Source organism: Macaca thibetana, chromosome 6 (genome assembly GCF_024542745.1).
Source record: "Macaca thibetana thibetana isolate TM-01 chromosome 6, ASM2454274v1, whole genome shotgun sequence".
NCBI lineage: Eukaryota > Metazoa > Chordata > Mammalia > Primates > Cercopithecidae > Macaca > Macaca thibetana.
The window spans coordinates 27,212,078-27,233,908 of NC_065583.1; the positions used below are offsets into that span (position 1 = coordinate 27,212,078).

General features: G+C 46.0%; 2 protein-coding genes across 2 annotated transcripts in view; both read right to left on the bottom strand.

Annotated features, from left to right (window-relative positions):
- LOC126956755 (ubiquitin-conjugating enzyme E2 L3-like) overlaps window positions 1-21,831 on the bottom strand; it is a 1,010,865-nt gene that overhangs the window by 168,792 nt on the left and 820,242 nt on the right. The window lies entirely within an intron of this gene.
- Window positions 1,046-16,468, bottom strand: SAP30L (SAP30 like). Its single transcript, XM_050793969.1, has 4 exons — window positions 15,617-16,468; window positions 10,919-11,041; window positions 8,576-8,674; window positions 1,046-6,174 (listed from the first exon to the last, which is right to left on the bottom strand). Exons 1-4 carry the CDS (start codon window positions 15,818-15,820, stop codon window positions 6,046-6,048), a joined length of 555 nt encoding a protein of 184 aa, XP_050649926.1. The 5' UTR covers window positions 15,821-16,468; the 3' UTR covers window positions 1,046-6,045.

The window sequence follows — 21,831 nt, forward strand, 5'->3', positions numbered from 1 at the left end:
ATCTCATGAAAAGCCACCCTCCACGCTCCTTACAGGGGAGTGGAATGGGAGAGGAGGAGGGTGTGGGGAGGATCTGCACTTTTAACATTTCTGTAAGGCTTAAAATTTTAGAGTTAAGATGTATTACTTCTATGTAACTAATATGATAAAGACAAATATTTATTGCACGTCTCCCTGTTCATTCTGCTGAGGACAAACCTGTGGTAAAGTGGCACCAGAGACAGGTTTGAAGCGGGAGACCTGAACTCGAGGCTTGCTTTTCTCTTCTCCAGCACTGTGAGGACAGGCAAGAGGCGTCATCTCGTAGGCTTCAGGGACCTCCACCAGTAACGTGCAGTCATACTGCCCTGGCTTCTCAAGCTGTAGTATCCCTAGGGAATTTGCTACTACACAGATTCTGATTCAGTAGACAGCCAGCAGGAGGGGCCGGGAGATTCTGCATTTCCAACAAATGCCCAGATGATGGATCAACTTTAAATAGCAAGACTCTATTTTAGTTGAAGAAACTCCAGGTCACACACTGTTAAAAATGTCTGAGACATTTAAACATTGGGATGTTTACATGAAGATCTGGATTTCCAGCTTCTCCAGTCAAATTGCAAGACATGGTCACACGGGGCTGGTGTGCCCGTAAGGCTACAGTAATGGGGAGCTGAGTAGTGGCTGCCCTTAGAAAGGACCTGAGTTTTCCAGTTTGCAGCTCACCCTCTGCAGGTATTTCAATGTGCAATCAATCCTCCATCCAGTTTATTTAGATGGAGAACTCTGCCCAGGGCATCCAGTATATTACATGGAAGTTGAGCTCCAGACTCAGGCTGTTGGACCCAGTCAGTCTCTTTCCAGGTGAGTGAATGGAATAGCAGTACTGGAAACTTGGGCCTAACATTCTGGGATCTAAACTCAGTGTGCACCAGGAATGTAGGTGCTAGTATTTGGAGCTAGGAGGAAGGACCACTATCATTAATCACTGTATACACTGCCAGGGGCCAAATGTGGAAGTGAAAGCATCTGAATTCTATATAAAAATTCAAAGGGAAGACAGAGGGTCTCTTACTCATTCAGATTATTTATTAAGAGCAAAAGTCGGGCCATCCCATCTGTGTGATATTGCAACATGAAAAGTCACATACATACTAAGGAGACCCCATAGAATTGAGAGCCTTTCAACAGTACAGAGCCATAGATTACAAAGTTAAAATACAAATGATCCCCCAGATTTGGCAGGAAACAAGTACAATATGAGGAGGCCTGGAATGGAAGGGCACTTACTTTTCAATAAGGCAGTTACAAAATGGGAAAAAAAACCCCCAAAACCTCATACCCCAAAATATACTCTGATGAGCGTAGCAGACAATAGAAATGTAAAAGAGGGATCCTGTATAACCCTCTGTCATTGGCAAATGTGTTCAATACATGAAAGCAACCGAAGGGCTTGTGTTTTAAGATGCAAGCTAGATGAAACAACTGACTGTAGACATTTCTACCTCAAGAACAGTTCATATCTTGCCCCAGGCTGGATTCTACCTCAAAACATCAGACCCACTTTACCATTTCTAACGATAAACTTGGAAACAGTCTATAATACAATGAAAGGAATAAAAAGGCACCCCTAAAGCACCATGCTTCCCAAGGCATGATCTTGCGCTTGTCTGACCTTCAGTTCAACTGCCCAGCTCAGTAACAGGGACCACGAGCCAGGACCAGCTGAATTATACAACCTCAAAGGATCACCTGGAAGGCAGATGTCTGATCAAGAGATCACAGACCAAGCCCATTTCATGAGAATTTAAATGCTAGGACAATACTACATCTCCCACTAGGGCTTTTGAACCCTGGTTTTAAATTACAGGCTAGATCTGTTTTCCCCTACCACTCATTTTGCAAAACTCAACTGGCCTAAACATTTCACTCAATCTTGAGTTCTGCAGGTTGGTCCCTGACAGCCAGGTTGGCCTTGGGAATTTCTGCTCAATTTTAAGTTCTCAAGAATCTGAGGGCAGCTGACTTAGACTGAATTAGAGTTATCCTGTAAGTCAGAAAGAATGTTAGACAGGTCAAGAGGGCCAGAGGTTGGTTCTGAAGACGCCATAAGACTTCAGGCACATCTTTATGTTTTAGTTTCCCCATCTCTAAAAACGGATGATTGGACAACAGCAAGCTTAACAGACTTTCCACCTTGAAAATACAGCACTTCTCTGGCGCTGAGACCCTTAAGTCCTGAAGCTTTGTTTTCTCAGTAAAAACAGTGTGAAGTCCTTACAGGAATCTAAGATACAAGCCCTGGGCAACCATGAAAACTTTCAACTTCATGCAAAGCAACGAAGTTATAAATCTTCCAGCTGAACGTTTTCCTGATGTTGTGAGCATCCGTTTTTGTGGGGCAAGCACAGAACTGAGTCATCTGTCTTTTAGCAGGCTGCTAACATCTTCTCGTCCCCCCCCTCCCCTCCCCCAGCTTTGGCAAGAACAAGCCAGCCAGTAAGGTTTTCTCAACATTCTCCAACAAGGACCTGAGTGGACTAATACTCAGGGGTAAGGACGGTATACCAAAGTGTCCTAGCATTCTTTCTTTCCAAAAGGCAAACGCTATGCTTTGGGACAGCGCCAGCAATTAGGTGCTTTGCCAAAAATAACTTGTCCCGTGTGGCCCCCATGGGGCACAGACTAAGATGGAAATTACAGAGAACATAGAAAAGCCAGAGGTTTGCAAAGAACAGGCTTCTCCAGGAGGTAGTGGGTTCTCTGTCCTCGGAGGTGTTTAAGTCCAGACTGCTCAACCCCTTGGTGGGATGGTTGTAGGCAGAATGTCAGCACCTATGTGGAGACTAGACTGGATGACTTGACAGCCCGTTCCCAACTTTGAGATCTTGTCATTGTAATGACTAAGAGCGCCTCTGGATGACTTCCATGAAGCAGCTGCTCTGGGCTCTACACCAGGCACAGCCTCCCTCAATAGGCAAGGCACCCAGAGTAAGTTCCTTCTTCCATCCTCTCCCTCCCACCAGGCAGTTGCCCTGCAGGATATTAACAGAAAACCTCCCATAAAATAAAGAGCCAAAACACCAAAATTAGATGCAACACTGCAAATGAAAACAATTGTTACTATCTGTTCTCTGAAAGGCTAGCAGTGACTATTTAGCTATGACAGGAACATCTAACGGCTTGGCAGCTGTAACACGTAAGTAAAATTCCTCTTCATTTTACAACACTGGTCTTGAATACTTTGGTTTTTAATCTTTCATGAGATTCAGCTATGATCTTTTTTACATGCTGTTGCCAGCCTAAGAGTTTGTTCTTTGAAGCAAGAAGTTTGTCCATTGTTTTTTAAAAAATCTTAAAACAATATGAATGGCAGGATACGGATGTTTCCATGTGAGAACCTTCAGGGCATATCAAAGAACCATACCAGGCTGGAAGTGAGGCAGGAACCATACTCTTTAAGTAAAAAGACAACACCACTTCTGGATTTCAAATTCCAGTTTTGCCCAGAAGCACCAAGAGGAAAGAAGGCAATGCTGCTATGTCACAGGTGGAGAGAAGCGCCAAGAGTCCTTGATGGGTGGTATAAAAATGGTGCAGCCAAGATGAACATTGCTTTCCCCACACCCCACTGCTCCCTGAAGCCAGACCCCGTTGCTCTGGAGGACCTGGCCACTTCTCACAGGCAGGAGTCCCTTCCACACAGATAGAGCCACCAGAAACTGCAGAAGAGGCTAAGGCGAGTGGTTTAGTGGTCTGATGAAAGAACAGATTTCTGGACATAAGAAAAACAAAGGTTCAAATAGCTTTGTCTTTTCTCTCACCTGACCTGTTGAAAGGTCAGGTTGAAAAGATGCCCACAACCTCCACTTTCCACAAGTACCTCTCCTTAGAGGAAAGACAACAAGGGACCCAAGTGGACATACAGTATCTGGCTGAAGGTAAAATGTTTCCCCAGGTTTCGCTTTGGAACAAAGATTCTTTCAGTCACACTTGAACAGATGGATCCTACCACCATATATTCTTGTGCAGAAGCTACTGTCTCTCTCAACTGGGAAAACAGATTTGCTGCTAAAGAAATAGTGATGTGACCTACACGCCCACAATTCTGGTTTACATATCAGAAAAGTACACTTTTTTACTAAGATATGGACATTTCCATGGAGTAAGTTAACAATGCCTTAACCTGCAGGCCCCATCTGCCCCTCAGCCTTCTTGGTGCCTGTATCAACATCTTTCAGCTGTAAGCAGGGATAGAATCTCTAAACACATAGCGAATGTGAATGACTGAAAACACTCACAGAGCACTGGAACATGCCATCCATAGCCAGGAGGCATACCAAAATAGGCTGCCCTCACAGTCCAGAGTATGTTCTATGTACACCCATTTATACATATGTAATTAAAAGGCTGCAATCTGCTAGACATGCACTTTGAACACAGGCGAAAGCTTTGCTGCAATGGAACACACTGCATTTTAGTGAGCATGGTGACCCTGTCCCCATTCCACAGAAAGCGTAGTACTCTGCTCCACAGCACTGAGACCTTTGGACACTCCGCCACCCTGCTCAGTAGTGGGTGTAGTTCTGACTTCTCTGTGATGGTGCTCCGATTAAGCCATCTGTGAAACTCTGCCAGGCCAGGCTGTCCATTCTTCTTATTTAAGGCTTAAGAAATAACTCAGAATTGAAACTAAGTAGGAAAATGACATCTTTGACCACACGTCAAGATGGTCATAAATCAGAATCCAAATCTTTTTCTTCTCTTTCTCCCACCCTCCTACCCCATACCCTCTGCCCTCCACTACACAGATTAAAGAATTTTGCAAAAGCATATTTTTGGATATAAAGCTTTGTTTTCACAGGATACTTTGGCTCTGATATAATTAGATTGAGGAGTTCAATGTTTTGAACAAAAAAATTAGGTAATTTTCAAAAATTATTTTAGCAATCTTTCTCCCTAAGAGGGAGGCAAATTGTTCACAAAAATGAGCATCAGATGGAACTGACCTTTGTTGCCCAAACTCACGATTTGCTGATGACCAGAGCCCAGGGAGTCAAGGCCAGCCAGCCTTTCAATCCTAAGCTGGACTTCTGGACAGGAATCACATAGCCCCTGGCAGCTTGCATGGTGGTTGTGAACTTAGGATGAAAACTTCTGAAAACACTTACCCCAAATTACTAAATATGTCAGTGTGTCAATGCATTTATTGCCAAGAAGCTTGGCTGAAGGTCATAATATCTAACTGCACCCCAAAGAGTGAAGTATAGTGGGGTGCATAAGGGACTGTATCTTCTGTGAGGGTCTCTATATCAGTGTTTCTGGAACCCTCAACAAAATCAGTTTTGCACATGCAACTGTCCTGAAATCCTTATCTGATCAGAAACTTCCTTGTTGGTGTATCAGGATTTCCTCCACATTCTAGCAGTTAAGTGGTGAGCAACAGAAATGGCAGAGGTCTCAGTAATGACAGGTGTGAAGCAGATGTTACAAGGCTGGCACTATTAGTGACAGCTCAATTAGCCAATACCTACTGATTGAGTGCCTCCTGTGTACAAGGCACAGGGTGAGTGAGGGGGACCAGTGTCAAACTGATCTGCTGATAAATGACAAAGCTTGCAACAAAGCGGGCGGGATATCTATGTCGCCAGCGGGCAGCATGCAAGTCCAGATGTGGGTTTGCTCATGCACTTCCACGGTCAATTGCACCTTGCAGCTATTCCAAGCTATGGCTCACACGTGGCAGCCTGGTGGAGAAGAAGGTGATTACCAAAATATTTCTTATCCCACATTTCCAGTAGAATTGACTTAATGCTTTGTTGAATGCTGAAATACATAAATTCTTTTAATGATCCTGATTTTTTTAGTCCAGAGTTATCTTAAAAGAAAGTCTTTCTATACACATGCTGAATCATGAGAATCCTCCTGACCAAAAAGATTTACAATATTCATCATTCAAACTTTTTTATTTACAATAATATTTAACAGTCTTTATGGGCTTAAATGTAGCAGATATCACCTGTGCATCAAGCATTACACTTCATTCCTTTAAGATGTGCTTCATCCTCACTCAAGCTGCTTGCCACCCTCCGATTTCTGGTCCAGTCTACTCTTGTTACTCTTCACCATGTAGATGAAGTAGGCAAGGGTCTCTTTTTCATTCACAGGTATGTTCCTGAAGTGTCGACTCACAGTCTATGTGGGGGGAAAATACCAAAGTTCCTTAAACCAGGCATAAATCACACCGCAAATTTTACATTGTACAAAGGGAACAGGGAGTTGTTTGCAAGCTGTGGCGGGAATTACAAACGCTGCAGAACTTCCTGCCGTGTGCGGAACTCAGAATGCCCTTTGCCCTTTCTCCCCAGGGATGTAGGTGGTTTAATTTCCAGGATCCAAAAGTGGCTTTTTAACCTAAAACTCTTCAAGGCGCAGTTCTATTTCAGTGGCAGCCAACCACCTGTCACGGCATAATTTCACAGTCCTACTCATGGAGGAGAGACGGGGACTGCTCTGGTTGGCCAGCTGCTACCAAACCTCTCAGGCCTTGAAAGTGGGAAGAAAAGTGTTTTTTAAAAATTGTGGGGCAGGTGTGGTGGCTCACACCTATAATCCCAATGCTTTAGGAGGTTAAGGCAGGAGGATCAGTTGAGGCCAGGAGTTCGAGACCAGCCTGGGCAACACAGTGGAGACCTCATCTCTACTAAAAAATTAGCCTGGTGTCATAGCATGCACCTGTGGTCCCAGCTGAGGTGGGAGGATCACTTGAGCCCAGGAGGTTGATGCTGCAGTGAGCTGTGACTGCGCTATTGCACTCCAGCCTAGGGGACAGAGCGAGACCTTGTCTCAAAAACAAATAAAAATTGTGTTAGGCTGGGCATGGTGGCTCGCGCCTGTAATCCCTTTGGGAGGCCGAGGCGGGCAGATCACCTGAGGTCAAGAGTCTGAGACCAGCCTGGCTAACATGGTGAAACCCCGTCTCTACTAAAAATACAAAAATTAGCCGGGTGTGATGGCAGGCACCTGTAATCCCAGCCACTTGGGAAACAGGCAGGAGACTCACTTGAACCCGGGAGGCAGAGGTTGTGGTGAGCTGAGATCATAGCAATGCACTCCAGCCTGGGAGATAGAGCAAGACTCTGTCTCAAAAAAAAAAAAAAATGTGTTAAATGAACAGCCAATTGAACCAATTGAACAGAGGTATCTGAACCCCAAAATTCCTCTAAGTAGTGCATAACTGCCTCCTGAAAGACACATCAGATTTGAAGGAAAATGCATCATTTACTAATACTCCTAATACTTCATTCTGTAAGTAATGAGAATGCAGGTCTCCTCCTGCCCCACCTCATTCTTTCCCTTCCACCAGAGAGAACACTGGCAATGGGTGATGTTATTTTAAAGAAGGAGAGGCTTCTGACCTCCTCTGTGTCATCTGGACACTGGTGAAGAAGTTGTTTAAGAAAAAGTGACGGCCGAGCAAGAAACCTCTAAAGGAAAAACTAAAAATGAAACAGGCTGGAAGCCTTTCAGGAAGTCTCAATGGATCGAGGTGACTGAAACAGATAGAAAAAGACAGAGAACTAGACATGAAGAGCGATTATCTCTGGATGATAGATTTATATTTTTCTTTTCTCCATTTTCCAACTTTTCTATAATAGGCAGAAAAATATATTAAGAGGGATTAAGAAAGAAAAGAAGGACGAGAAAATACCTACAGAAGTGACAAAGACAGAATTATCAAGCCAGGCAGTTCATGTATTTTAAAAATGGCCAATGGAGCACTTCCCCCTACTCCAAACTGGGTTAAGAACTCAGGGCAGGAGAAAACTTTCTTGGGTGCCATTCATTAAAATACTTTTATTACCAACACCAGAGTAGGAGAAATCAAGGAAAAAAAAATAGCTCCTGTAGAACATCAAGAAGGTTTTGCAATGATTAATCTGACACACAAAATGATCATATCTATAAGAATCTTGCTAAGCCAGGCACAGTGGCTCATGCCTGCAATCCCATCACTTTGGGAGGTTGAGATAGAAGGATTGCTTGAGCCAAAGAGAATCACTTGAGCAACATAGTGAGGCCGCGTCTCTACAAAAATAAAATTAGCTGTGCACAGGGGTGTGCACCTGTGGTCCCAGCTACTCTGGAGGCTGAGGTGGGAAGGATCACTTGAAGCTGGGAGGTTGGGGCTGCAGTGAGCCCAGACTGTGCCACTGCACTCCAGCCTGGGTGATAAAGCAAAACCCTGTCTCAAAAAAAAAAAAAAAGAATCTTGCAAAAAGGATTCAAACAAATGAACACTCAGGACTTAGAATCTGGAGTCATGAGATCCCAGGCTAAATTCTGCTATCAACTTGCTGTGTGATTTTAAGCAAATCCTTTCCTCTTTCTGTGCCATGGTTTCTTTTCTGGAGCTGAGGCCTCTGCAGGTCTAAAGCTGTGGGGTTCTAAATTGTGCCAAAGAGGAATACGGAGTTGCTTCCAGAACTCTGGAGGAGATTACAATTAGCAGACACACACAGTAAGGGAGAATCAGGGTAACCATCAGAAGCAGCACAATGCTGGCTCTCTTTAGAGGGCAATTTTGTCTACCTACTTCTGCTAACTGGGCCTTATTGAAGCCTGGTCTGGTCTGCAACTTGTAGTGTCGTTTATAACGTCGTAGGGTGTTCACTTGCAGCTGGAACAGATCAACCTAGGGAGAAGAAGAGAAAAATGTTATCCATCACTTGACCAACCAGGACTCACCAAGAGCCCACTATGTGCCTAGCACTACACTAAGGTAGGGGTGAGGATGGGGAGGGCTTCAAAAGAGGTCTTAGAAATGGTCCATTGAGGACTAGTAACTGGTTGGGAGGGCAAAAATAACAGTGGAAAAACAGTTCTGGCTGGGGTGGGCTGATCTCACACAACTGGTGGAGAAGGTAAAGCTTAAGCTAAGGAGAAGCAGGGTCTGATAAGGCACTGAGAAACAGGGTAGGGAACAGGAGAAAAGATCAGAGCACAGAAAGCTGGAAGAGGCACAGATGGGCAAGGGGGTCACAGGCAACTGTGATGGGTTTAAAAGGTGAGAATGGATGGTAGCACATCTAGAAAAACCGAAGGAGCTATCACAGAGGGTAGAGGGTGATGGCACAGGATGGGTCTGGTGGTGGCTGTTGGGAACACTGATGGGGGAACACTGATGGGGGAACACTGATGGGGGAACCCAGAGGGAGATGCTATAGCAACAAGCAGAATGAGATAAAGAGGTTGAGCTTTGGAGAGGCAGTGACGTTAGAAGGGACACCAAAGATGGAGAGCAAAGGCAAAAACCAGAGACATCCTGGAGGAAGATAGGCCAGAACGAGGCAGCGACCAGATAAAGGGGCACAAAGGAGGGCAGTGGGAAGAACTGTTATCCTCAAATAGCCCTTTCCTAGGCCCAGCCTTCTGGTATTAGAATCCTTAACCTCCCTCCAGAGAAAGTTCAAAAGTTACTGTAGTGAATGTGCAAACCAGCAGGTTAGGGTTGGGGTCTTTGCAGATAACTGGATAACAGAGGGGAAGGGACCCCCCCTTTTTGTTTCTAACAAAGGAAGAGAGGAAAGCTGCATAGTCATGAAAAATCGAAGGCCCATAAAGTTGGGCTGCCTTTACCTGCCTCTAAAAGAGCTGTTCTTGCTTCAGGCAGGTGGAGAGCACTTAAAAACAAAATGAATGATCAATATGAGGGGCCAAAGTCCTTCATTCTTTTCAAAACATTCCTTAAAACCTTTTTTTTTTTTTTTTTTTTTTTTTTTTTGGTGAAAACCACTTAGAAATCGAATACATCCATTTCTTTATAAAATAACAATAATGCTAAAAGCAACAGCAAGATTCTGTAAACCAACATTGGAAAAGGGGACACAGGGAGGGGCAGAGGGAAAGGGCCAGATTTTCAACGGTTTCCTCCACATCTGCAGACAAAGGCCCGCCTACTCTTTCTATTCCTACACAGTCATTTTCACTCTGAGTGCTAACAGGCGGTTGCCTTATGAAATATTCATGTGTCAAATATTCAATGTACACTATAAACGGTTCTTCTTTTGCTGAGTCTTGAGTGAAAACAATTTAGTAGAAAGAAAATCCAATATTCCTTCCTGAAGCCTCACTTAATAGACACAGGCACCTGAAGGGAAGGAGGCCTTCCAGTTTGAGAAGCCTAGGTCTCATGGTCTAGCGCAGTGGTTCTCAACACAGGACGATTTTGTCTTGTAAAGGAGGTGTGGCAATGTCTGGAGACACTTTTCGATTGTCATGACTCAGGATGGTGATGGGTAGAATCCCATGAGGGGATGCTGCTGAGGCATGCTGTTAAATATCCTACAATGCAGAGGACAGTCCCCACAACAAAAACTATCTGACCCCAAATGTCAACAGTGCTAGAGTTGAGAAAACCAGGTCCAGTTTAGTCAACTTTGAAATGGATCCTTGGGAACAGCCTGGACTAGGTGTCAAGAAACCAGTGAGAGAAAATCAGAGCTGGTATGAACTGATGACCTACATCTTCATTTTCTGGGGAAGAGACTTCTCCCAAACCATTACACACTCTCTAAAGGTTTTAAACAAGGTTTTTTAAAAAGTGACACTGTGGTTGTATGTATGCATTTGTCAGGGGCGTCTTGCAGAAAAACAGCGTGGTCTACTGGAAAGGGCCCCAGACTAGAGCCTCCAAACTATATACCTGACCTTGGCTCTCTGTGCCTGTCCATAAAATGATGGGGCAGTCTGACCAGTGGGTATCCAAGCTTTTGGCTCTCAGATTCTGTATTACTATAATTCACTTTTCAAATAATCCACAGCAAAACAAAGGGGACTAAAATTACTTCTTAATACAAAAAGCAGACCAGGCCAGAGGTGAGGATCAGATTAGAATCCATTTTTCCAGCTTCCGCAAATTGATTTCTTTGACCTTTACCTCAGGAATGTCAGTGTCGTGCTCGGGAGAATCTCCACCATCGTCACTTGTCTTCCTCTTCCTTTTATTTCGGACACTCTGGATGAAATTTTTGTGAAAATCACAGATATACAGGTGCCTTACCTGACGGACAGAAAAATCAAAGTCAGAGTTGGCCAATTCCTTGGAGACAGCAACAGGTATCTGTCAAATTGTGGGGCTTCCGTCCATTGCAGGGCATTGGAGAGATAGACGGAAGACAAGATGTAGGCCTCCCAGAAGCTCACTACTGAGGTGCAGAAGAACACCAAGAGAATGCTAACATCACACTTTGTGGCGTATCATACACCAAGCCTCCAGTGAATGGTGAAAACAGTAAATGGTACAGATTCAGCAAAGGAAGAGATTCCTGCAACAGAGATGCTCAGGGTGAAGGGCCCTGACTAAAAGGGAGGACTTTAGGCAGACAGGAAGCATTCCAGATGGATAGGAGTGCCAAGACTTTAGAGTTTCCAATGGAGGATGACAGAAAGAGTGAGTGAGGAGGCCCAGGGTACAGTGTCAGTTGGGTGATGATGGCTGCCCATGTAATGTAGGAGCATAATGAAAAAGTGAGGCATCTGGGCGGTGGGCATGAGAACAGCTTAGACTTTCCTTCCGACAAGACAGAGTCCCTCAAGGAAGCAGGGAGTGATGCGACATTTTCAGAAGACCTGTAGGAGTCACGAACTTATAGTGGGCTGGAATGCACTGTCCTCGGGAGGAGGAAAGCAGGACACAAGGGACTGTGGCAATGGTATTTGGGACACTCTATTTTTACACTTACAATAGCTACTATTGTAGGATAATAACTCTCTGAAAAACTTTGTTTCTATGTGTCAATTTATAATTCTTGCATTATCTCACATCTGATCCACAAAGAAAAGTGGAAAAAGATGTGGAAATTCTTACAAGGTAGAACCACATACAAGAAGGTGGATACTACAGATTTTCTAATACAGGATGGAGGTAATACAGGTGGCAGCAACAGCTAAGACATGAAGAATCCTCCATGGCTGGCTGGAGGAGCCATTGAAAAACCTTACAGAAACTGAATGCCTGGCAAATGACTTGGGGTTGTTGATAGTGAAACAGCTGTTTCACAAATGTTCTGCAGAGACTTCTGAATTTGAGTTTATTCCTTAAATCCTTAAAGATAAAAGTAAGCTGGCAGGAAATCGCATCAATTAATTCAGACCTTTTCATGGAGAAAATAATGAAAACTGTTCATTCAGATGAATGATCACTTTCATGTGGCTGGATTAGTGAGTCATGAGTACTTTTAAGTTTATACCGTGATGGTGTCTTGCAGACGGGAGGTACTTGGAAAATGTTGATGTACCAATATAGGAAATCTCCTATATCTAAAAGTGGCTTAGGCTAATGAAAGCCACTTACGTGGTTACAAATTGGGATAGCTTTGTCAGATTCAACTCGGACTTTCGAACACAGCACATGCCACTGTCCCTAAGAATCCCACCTAGCTGATGTATATAATACTAAACATGCTTTTCTCCAGGAAGAAAGCACAACAAAGCCCACTCTGCATCCCTGAGAGGAAGCTGGTCCTGCACGTTAGCTAGACTGGCGAGACCACTCAGATCAACTGCTCAAGTTCACATTAACAAACTTCATAGGAGAACAGAGAGAATAGGTGGCTTCCTAAAGCTTCGGCTGGGAGATTTCAGATCAGGACAATAGAATAACAGAATCCTAGTTGTAAGAGAATTTAGCAATCACTAGTACAATCCCATTGATCCCAATCCCGTTTTCTAGAAGGGTAAAAATGAAGCCATCCAGAGTGAGGAAATGACCTGGCCAAGGTCACCCAGGCCTTCTGCCCCCCTAGTACATGTCTTTTCCTACCGCAGCATTTTCCTTTATACTATTCTCAACTTCCACTTTTCTCCGGAAAAAAAAAAAAAAAAAAAAAAAAAAAAGCAGAAATGTCAACTGGAGGTGTATTAATATTTTAATAGATCACAGAACACTGCCAAAGTCTATATAAAATGAGTTAAACAGCCTGAGTTGAATTTTTGGTGCTGTTATTTAAAAAGGTTCTCTGCTAGACTCTCTTACAAGATAAATAATAATTTTCTCCTTAACCCTTTTCATGTACATACTGGTTTTCAGAAATTTCAGAGCTCAGTGGCCTTTGGGAGTGGGGTCGGGGCAGGAGGTGGTAGCAAAGGCTCTAGGTTTTTTTCCTTCACTTTCTGCAATAGCTAAAAATTATTGTAACATAGCAGTTACTTGGAATTGAATTCCTGCCCAAGCCTGTGAGAAAGAAATAGAATCCCTTTCAGAAATAATGACTCCACAACACCACCTTTTTTTTTTTTTTTTTTTTTTTTTTTTTTTTTTTTTGAGACGGAGTCTTGCTCTGTCGCCGAGACTGGAGTGCAGTGGCCGGATCTCGGCTCACTGCAAGCTCCGCCTCCCGGGTTTACGCCATTCTCCTGCCTCAGCCTCCCGAGTAGCTGGGACTACAGGCACCCGCCACCTCGCCCGGCTATTTTTTTGTATTTTTTACTAGAGACGGGGTTTCACCGGGTTAGCCAGGATGGTCTCGATCTCCTGACCTCGTGATCCGCCCGTCTCGGCCTCCCAAAGTGCTGGGATTACAGGCTTGAGCCACCGCGCCCGGCCAACACCACCTTAAAACAAATTGTGAATGATTCCACCTGGAAACCTTACTCCTTCAGAAGTATTACCTTTTGGGAACACTAATGCTAGGCTCAGGCTGCCCTTCTTCTAGACAGTGGGTGTGAAATGATCAGCATAGCTCAACGTAGGTTTTCAAGTAGAGTCAATGGGTAAATAAAAGGAGTCCTGGTTGCAGCAGCAAAATCATTCAGATGGGAAGGCATCCAGTGATCTAAAAGGACTGGAAGATTCTATTTTTTTAAGGACTGGAAAATATTATTATAAGCTGCTCAAGTAAAGCAGCTTCTAACAACCTACACAGAAGGCAGGCAGTATTTCTAAGTGGATGAATTCATTGTCATAAGCATTTCACCTCAATAGGTGACCTAACAAGGGATCACCTTGTTGTGTAGCCCCTTGTTTGTTCTCAGATAACTTCCATTCATGTATTCATTGATAGAGATTTGTAGTAAGAAAGCCATTAACTCTCTCCCAACCACTTAAAAATAGCAACTGTCCATGCAAGAGTAGCAACTGTATTATAATGATTAACTTAAAAACAGGGGTAGGAGGGAAGAGTCTGAAGAAAGGACAGGGGGCTGGGCACAGTGGCTCACGCCTGTAATCCTAGAACTCTGGGAGGCCTAGGCTGGTGGATCATTTGAGGTCAGGAGTTCAAGATCAGCCTGTCCAACATGGCGAAACCCCATCCCCACTAAAAATACAAAAATTAGCCAGGCATGGCAGCAAACGCCTGTAATCCCAGCTAATCAGGAGGCTAAGGCAGGAGAATCGCTTCAACCCAGGAGGTGGAGGTTGCAGTGAGCCGAGATCTTGCCACTGCACTCCAGCCTGGGTGACAAGGGAGAGACTCTGTCTCAAAAAAAAAAAAAAAGGACAGGAGAGATTTTTTATTTATTAGAGACTTAATGAAGACTTATATATAGGGCTTGGAAGTAAATTAGATAGTATGTTTAAGAAATTAACCAGCCTCCTAGGTGCTGTGTGTATCTGACACCCTCACTTCCTATCTCTGGGCCTATTGCAACCCTAAAACCAGAGAGGAAACGTGCACTCCCTTTCAGTTTAACAAGCAGTCTCTGATTTCCTACAACTGTGGAGAAATTCTGATTCTAAAAGAGAATGGATGTTAACCACCTAAGCTCTTAGCTAGTTTACCTGAATATTAAATATCCCCTTAACTCATTTTCAATTCCTAATCATAAAGCAATCACTTAAGGCTTGCAGCAACAGATGTCAAACTAAAAAGTTCTTAATTGGTTAACAATAGGCACAGCTTCAGAACTGTTAACTAGAAGTGGTGAAATCACACAGAAGTTTCCTATAATAAGCCACAAAGAGCAGGGCAATCCGATTTAAATTTAAATCTCCACCCCCTTATTTCAAAAGAAACTACCACTAAGAAAATTGATTTCTTTTCTTCCCCCTCCAGTCACATTGACTGCAAGAGCCATTTCCCAAGACCTGGCCTTGGTCTTATTTCTGCCACATCCTAGAAAAACCCATTCCCACAGTTGCCTGCGAAGCAGCTAGCTCGGTGACACTCTGCAGATACCGAGGCTGCGGGAGCCAGGGAAGTAACTGCCACCTTTCTCTGTCTGAAGGAATAACAGGGTTCCTAGAAGGAGAGAGAAGTTGGAAAAGAGCCGGGTATCTTCATCACCCGCCCCTCCGATTCTTGCTGCTTCAAGGGCCAACAAAATTAACCCACCTCTCCCTGCTCTAAAGTCTAAACCATAAACCAATAAAACAAGTTGGAAACTGCTGTCCAATCTTCCCAGGCAGCAGGAGTCCTGAAGTCCCCGCCCCCATCCTCCCGGATCTGGGTAGAATCACAGTCAGAGCATGTCAGCGCTGGAGCGGCCTTTGAAATGCCGAGTCCAACTCAGTTCTGCAGACGCGGGGCGGCGAGGCCCACGGCGGGGAGTGCCCAGGGAGTCCCGACCGCAGCCCGGGGCAGCGGACGGAGAGCTGGGGGCGCCGGGGCCCAGACGCGGGTGGGGGCGGACTCACGCTCTTGTCGATGTCCAGCTTGAGTTTCTTCTGCGAGATGCTCTTCTGGACCCTCTTGCTGAAGGAGGCGTTGCCCGCGGGCCGGACGCAGCGCTCGCCGTCCTCGATGAGGCAGCAGCTCTGGCCGTAGCCCGGGGCGGCGGCGGCAGCGGGGGCGGCGGGGGGCCCTTCGCGGCTGTCCTCCTCCGTGCTGAAGCCGTTCATCTCCCCGCCCCGGGCCGGTCCCTCTGGGGGAGGGTCCCCGGTAGGCCACTCCGCGGCCGCGCGTGCCGCGGGGCAGGTCGCTGAGACTCCCGCACCCGAGGGTCCCAGAGTCCGTCTCCAGCCCGGGCGCTGCCCTGCCCCGCGTCCGAGAGGCCTGGGTCCCTCCGCCCCCGGCTCTCCGCCTCCGGAAGCCCCCTTCCTCCCCGCTCGAAGCCCCGGGGTCGGCTCCCGCGGCTCGCAGGGCCCCGCCGGGGGTCACCCGGAGGAGCCTTCTGCCGGGGGCCCAGAACCGTAACCCTGCAGCGGGGGCGTCCGGGAGGGCGTCCCAGGAAACAGCTGCTCCCTAAGGACTCCGGGCCTGGGTTGCCAGGGGGTTTCGAAGGCCCCCGCCGGCTCCCGCCTTCTTTCGGCTGCGGGGCAAACTCGCTGCCGGGCAGCTCCCCCGGGGTGGCGCGGCCTCCTCGCGCGGGGCCCGGCCTCGAACCCGCGGCACCCGGGCCCCGCGGCTCGTCCGGCCCACTCCACCCCTGCAGCAGCTCAGCTGCGCCCCGAGTCCCGCGGCAGCCCCAGGGCCGCCCGGCCGCCGCCCGCCGAACGCGCCGCACCACAACAGTTCGCTCCCCCCGCCCTCCGCGGGACAACGGAAGTCCCGCCTTCACGCGACCATTGGTCTCATTTGCTCTCTGGGCGGGGCTGCTGCCGCCGCTGGCGCGTCCCATTGGGCGTCACCACCGCCAGTCTCCGGCGCCAGGCTACTTCCTGGACTCTGCTGGGATGGGTTCAAAGTAGAGAAAGTGGAAGAGGAAAGAGTTACCCCGGCGAGAACTGGGAACCGGGCCGCAGACTCTCCGGCCCCGGGGAGGGATGGTGAGCAGGAGCCTGGCTGGACCGAGGGCCAGACTCCAGGAACAGAGGAACACATTCGGGGACAGACAGTTGAGACGCGGAAGGGGACGCTGAGGGACAGACTTGGAGGAGCGGCATATGAGGGGACCTAGAGAGGATAGAGGTGCTATCATGAGAGGGACGGATTAATAAAATGAAAGGGCCAGGGCCAGAGGACCCGCGAATCCATGGGAGGAAGGGTGGGTGAAATAGGACGGAAAGCCAGTCATGGCGGGAAAGACAGAGGGACAACCACATACAGATACGTGGAAAGACATACGGAGGAGGTGATGGGGGATCTTGCAAGGTAGTCGCAATGTTGGGGGTAGCCGATCCCTTCCAGACTGTGGAGAGTGGGACTGGCTTGGACGGCGCGGAAAAAAAAGCAGAGGGGGAAAGGAGACCCTGAGGGGTTTGGGCGACCCCTCCACTGGGAAGAATGGGGAGTCCGAATGAGGTCTGGAGGGTAGACTGGGTGAGCCGCGGGCAAGAAGAGAGGCTGCAGGGGAGATGGAGTGAAGGCTGGGAGTGGGGGCCAGGGGCCAATCTCGGGATCTAGATGGAGAAGGGCTGCGGTGTCTTGGGCCCTCCCTGGAGCTCCAAGCTGTAGTTCTATTGCTTTGAGCCCCCAGGTCTACCGGCGAAGTGAATGCGCCCTGCCAAGACCCTGCGCTTGGTTTCAGCGCCCAGGGCGCCACCTCCCCTCCAGGAAGGGCCGTAGGATATCCTCTGGTCCAGCACTTCAGTCATGCCACCCTCCAACTGGGCAACATGGTGACTGATGAGGTCCGAAGGGCAATGGGACCAGCCCAGGGTCGTGTAGTCATGTAGGGCTGGGCAGCGTTTTATGGACAGGGAAGAGCAGAGGATGTGTTAGGTGATAGGTAAGCAAGTGTTAGGACTAGAGGGCATAGAAGGAGCTTCGGGTTTGTGTCCTGTTGAAAAAGGGGAAGCTACTAGTTTCCATGTTTAGAAGCAGATGTCTGGTGATCTTAAGTTTTGCTCAGTGGCCATAAACGCATTTGTAGCATCTGAACTGGTAATTTCACACGTGGCACAGCCATTGTCGGAAACAGGCCTACCAGAGATAATATGAAGTACAATGATGTTCATTATGGAATTATTTATAATAGGAAAAATAAAATAGAACCTCAGAATTCCAAAAGGGAAGTAGTTAAGTAAACTACCTAAAATCTTCAGAAAGAGATATTGTGCAGGTAGCATTTAAGGTAGTTTCAACATCAATGTAAACATTTTCTATAGAGAATAATTCACCATTAATTCTTTTTTTTTTTTTTTTGAGACGGAGTCCCTGTCGCCCAGGCTGGAGTACGGTGGCGTGATCTCGGTTCACTGCAGTACCTCCGCCTCCCGGGTTCAAGCGATTCTTTTGCCTCAGCCTTCCGAGTAGCTGGGACTACAGGTGCATGCCGCCACACCCGGGTAATTTTTTTTATAGAGACGGGGTTTGGGGTTTCACCGTGTTAGCCAGGATGATCTCAATCTCCTGGCTTGATCCGCCGGCCTCGGCCTCCCAAAGTGCTGGGATTATAGGCGTGAGCCACTGTGCCCGGCCAACCATTAATTCTTAAGAACGGTTGAGGAGTTGGAGAAACGCTTTTTTAATGATAGGTAAAAAAATTCAGGTTACGAAATTTCATGTTGGATAGGATGTCTGTACATCTATGTTTAAAGAAAAAAAAAAAAAACTGTTGGTATAAAAAATACACCAAAGTACTAATAGTGATTATTTCTGGGTAACAGGAATATGGCTGATATTTTTCTCCTTTTGTTTAACCTTTGCATTTTCTTTAATAAGCATTATTTTTGTTTTTACAGTAGAAAAAATAGAATAAAAAATAATGGAAAAAAGGCACAGATTAATAGGAGTCTTCCCTCAGAGTTCATATATTCTATTCAAAAGTAAATTGTTGTTGAACTCCTCATATATACCACGTATAGGGCTGGCTATAGGAGGAGGATGAAACATAACCCTTGCCCTAAAAGAATATCTCCTATCTGGGGTGTTCAGACATGTATGTAGAAAACACTTGGATATCTGTACCAGGCACTGTGTAATGTTGGTTCCAAAGTCAGTTGGTATGGATGCAACCTCCACGTTTCCCATATTTTTCTAAAGAGCATTTGCATACAATGCTAGGCTATTGTGGCACACACAACTTCTGCACCAACTTCCTCTGATCTAAGGGGATCTGGGACCTTTTCTTAGGTGCTGTGTCTCAGTGCTTGAGGTAGTGGCTACTTATATCTGCTATTCTTGTATTATTTAGCATTCTTTTTTCTTTTTACTAGGCAGTTCCTTATAACTGTAGGGGACTACAGTCCCCTATTATAATTAATACATGTTTATATTATTATTTTCCTGTTCAAATTACTGTAGTGGTTACTCTTTCCTGATTACACCTAGACTGATACCCCAGCCAGCCTCTGTGTGTGTGTGTGTGGTGGGGGGGGGGGAGTTCAGTTCATACTTGTATGCTTGTAAACGTTCTTGTAATCTTTTTTTTGTTTTGTTTTTTGAGATGGAGTTTCACTCTTGTTGTCCAGGCTGGAGTGCAATGGTACGATCTCGGCTCACTGCAACCTCCGCCTCCCGGATTTAAGCGATTCTCCTGCCTCAGCCTCCCTAGTAGCTGGGATTACAGGCATGCGCCACTGCTCCCGGCTAATTTTGTATTTTTAGTAGAGATGGGGTTTCTCCATGTTGGTCAGGCTGGTCTTGGACTCCCAACCTCAGGTGATCCGCCCGCCTTGGCCTCCCAAAGTGCTGGGATTACAGGCATGAGCCACCGCTTCTGGCCATTCTTTATGTATAATTTTGTAGTCTTTATTCAAGGAATACTTTACCATAATCTTTCCCCATATTACTATGTAGTTTTCACAGTTGCCATTTTTCATGTGGTACAGTGCAGTTGCTGTAGTACAGTACACTGTGGTGCTAAAGACAGTTGACTTTGGGGCCGGGCGCGGTGGCTCAAGCCTGTAATCCCAGCACTTTGGGAGGCTGAGACGGGTGGATCACGAGGTCAGGAGATCGAGACCATCCTGGCTAACACGGTGAAACCCCGTCTCTACTAAAAAAAAAATACAAAAAACTAGCCGAGCGAGGTGGCAGGCGCCTGTAGTCCCAGCCACTCGGGAGGCTGAGGCAGGAGAATGGTGTAAAACCGGGAGGCGGAGCTCGCAGTGAGCTGAGGTCCAGCCACTGCACTCCAGCCTGGGCGACAGAGCGAGACTCCGTCTCCAGGAAAAAAAAAAAAAAAAAAAAAAAAAAAAAAAAAACAGTTGGCTTTGCTGTCAGAACTGGGTTCAGATCTGGAGTCCACTCCTTACTTGTTATAACATGTTAGCAAATTATTTCACTTCTTAAGTCTGATGAAATGAGTGGTGACAAATTCTTAACACAGTGCCTAGAACATCACAAGTGGTTAATAAATGTCAGCTATCATGATTCCTACCATAGTTACATTTGCCCTCCAAGAAGTTGGATATCTTTTTTGTGTGGTTCTGTAGAATTATTTTTGAACATAAAACTTTTTATTATTTAGGATTATTATTTTTTCTGAGTGCCAGAGGTGGAATTGTGGTCAAAGACTACAAAGTTTTCCAAGGTCTAAGGGCCAGGCTCACTGACCCTTTCTTTCTTTCTTTCCTGTCTTTTCTGCCTCTGCCCTCCCAACCCTCACTCCTTCCATCTAGTCAGGCTCCAGTTGAGAAGTTATTCCTCAACATGCCTTAAAGAATCAGAGTTGGATACCTTGGCCAAGCAGTCACAGTCCTACAAAAGCTCTTTCCTCTTTCTCTCCTCTTTTTCCCTTTTTGGGGAATGTGGCATATGGCTCTGGGAGTAATTTCCAATGACTGCCTTTCTTTGGGAACAGGTGGACACTTGGGTGGCTCCTGATTGTATAATAGTGGGTACTTGCTGGGTTAAGCCTGTGGCTCAAACTGTACTCATCAGTTTCTCTCATGCAAATCTGTTGATTGGAACTGACAGGTGGTTGGTGGGAGTGGTTAGAGCAAAGGCACTAATGGTAGGTCCTGCCTCCTGTGTTCCCCAGGGCCTGGTAGTTGAGCTTGCCCTTGGGTTCTGTAAGGTGCTCATAGATATGTTGGCATGAACCAAAAGTATCTGAGACAGGGCTCAACTTAGAAGGTTTATATTGCCAAGGCTAAGGACGTGCCTGTGACACAACCTCAGGAGGTCCTGACTACATGTGCCTAGGGTGGTTGGGATACAGCTTGCTTTTACACATTTTAGGGAGACATGAGACATCAATCAATATATATAAGATGTACATTGGTTCCATCTGGAAAGGCAGGACAACTCGATGCTGGGGCTTCCAGGTCATAGGTAAATAAGAGACAAATGGTTGCATTCTTTTGAGTCTTTGCTCAGCCTTTCACTAAATATACAATTTACATGTGGGGAAGGGGCAAGGTGGCTGGTAGAGGAATAGTCATTTATGCCTTTGTCTCAGTGGATCTGCAATTTTACATAAACAGTAGGGCAGAGGAAGCAATCAGATATTCATTTGTCTCAGGTGAGCAGAGGGATGACTGAGTTCTGTCCTTTGTCCCACACCTATGAAGATGAGCTATCCATTTACATTGCCAGGGTGAAACTCAACAGAACTTTTAGGGTAAAGATCTTGAGGCCCACAAAGAATTTCCTTGTGGGCAAATTGTGAGGGAGGTCTGTAGCTTTTTTTTTTTTATCTTTGTAGCTATCTAGTTTAGTAATAAAATAAGAGGTAGGTTTGCCTGATGCAGTTTCCAGCTTGACTTTTCCCTTTGCCTTTGTGATTTTGGTGTCCCAAGATTTGTTTTCCTTTCACATTGTTCTGAGACTGAAAGTTCTGCAAGGACAGGGAACTGTCTCTATGGCTCATCATAGTTTCCAGTGCCCAGGCACTTGATTAATATTTGTTGAATGGATGGGTAGATGGATGATGGATGACTTGGCCTCTGGAATCAAAAGGCAGTATAGCATAATGGTTGGTATATAAATCTAGATGTAGTCAACTTATGCTGGAATCCTGGCTCTGCCACTGACTAACGTGGGAGCCTTGGGAAAATTACATGGCCTTAATATGCATTGGTTT

Excerpts from the sequence above, each read along its gene's own strand:
- SAP30L (XM_050793969.1), bottom strand. The coding sequence starts at position 15,820 with ATGAACGGCTTCAGCACGGAGGAGGACAGCCGCGAAGGGCCCCCCGCC. Across the intron at positions 8,675-10,918 it reads ACGACACTGACATTCCTGAG|GTTGATCTGTTCCAGCTGCA; the intron begins GTAAAGGTCAAA and ends TCTTCTCCCTAG. Across the intron at positions 6,175-8,575 it reads ATAAGGCCCAGTTAGCAGAA|ACTGTGAGTCGACACTTCAG; the intron begins GTAGGTAGACAA and ends CCCCCCACATAG.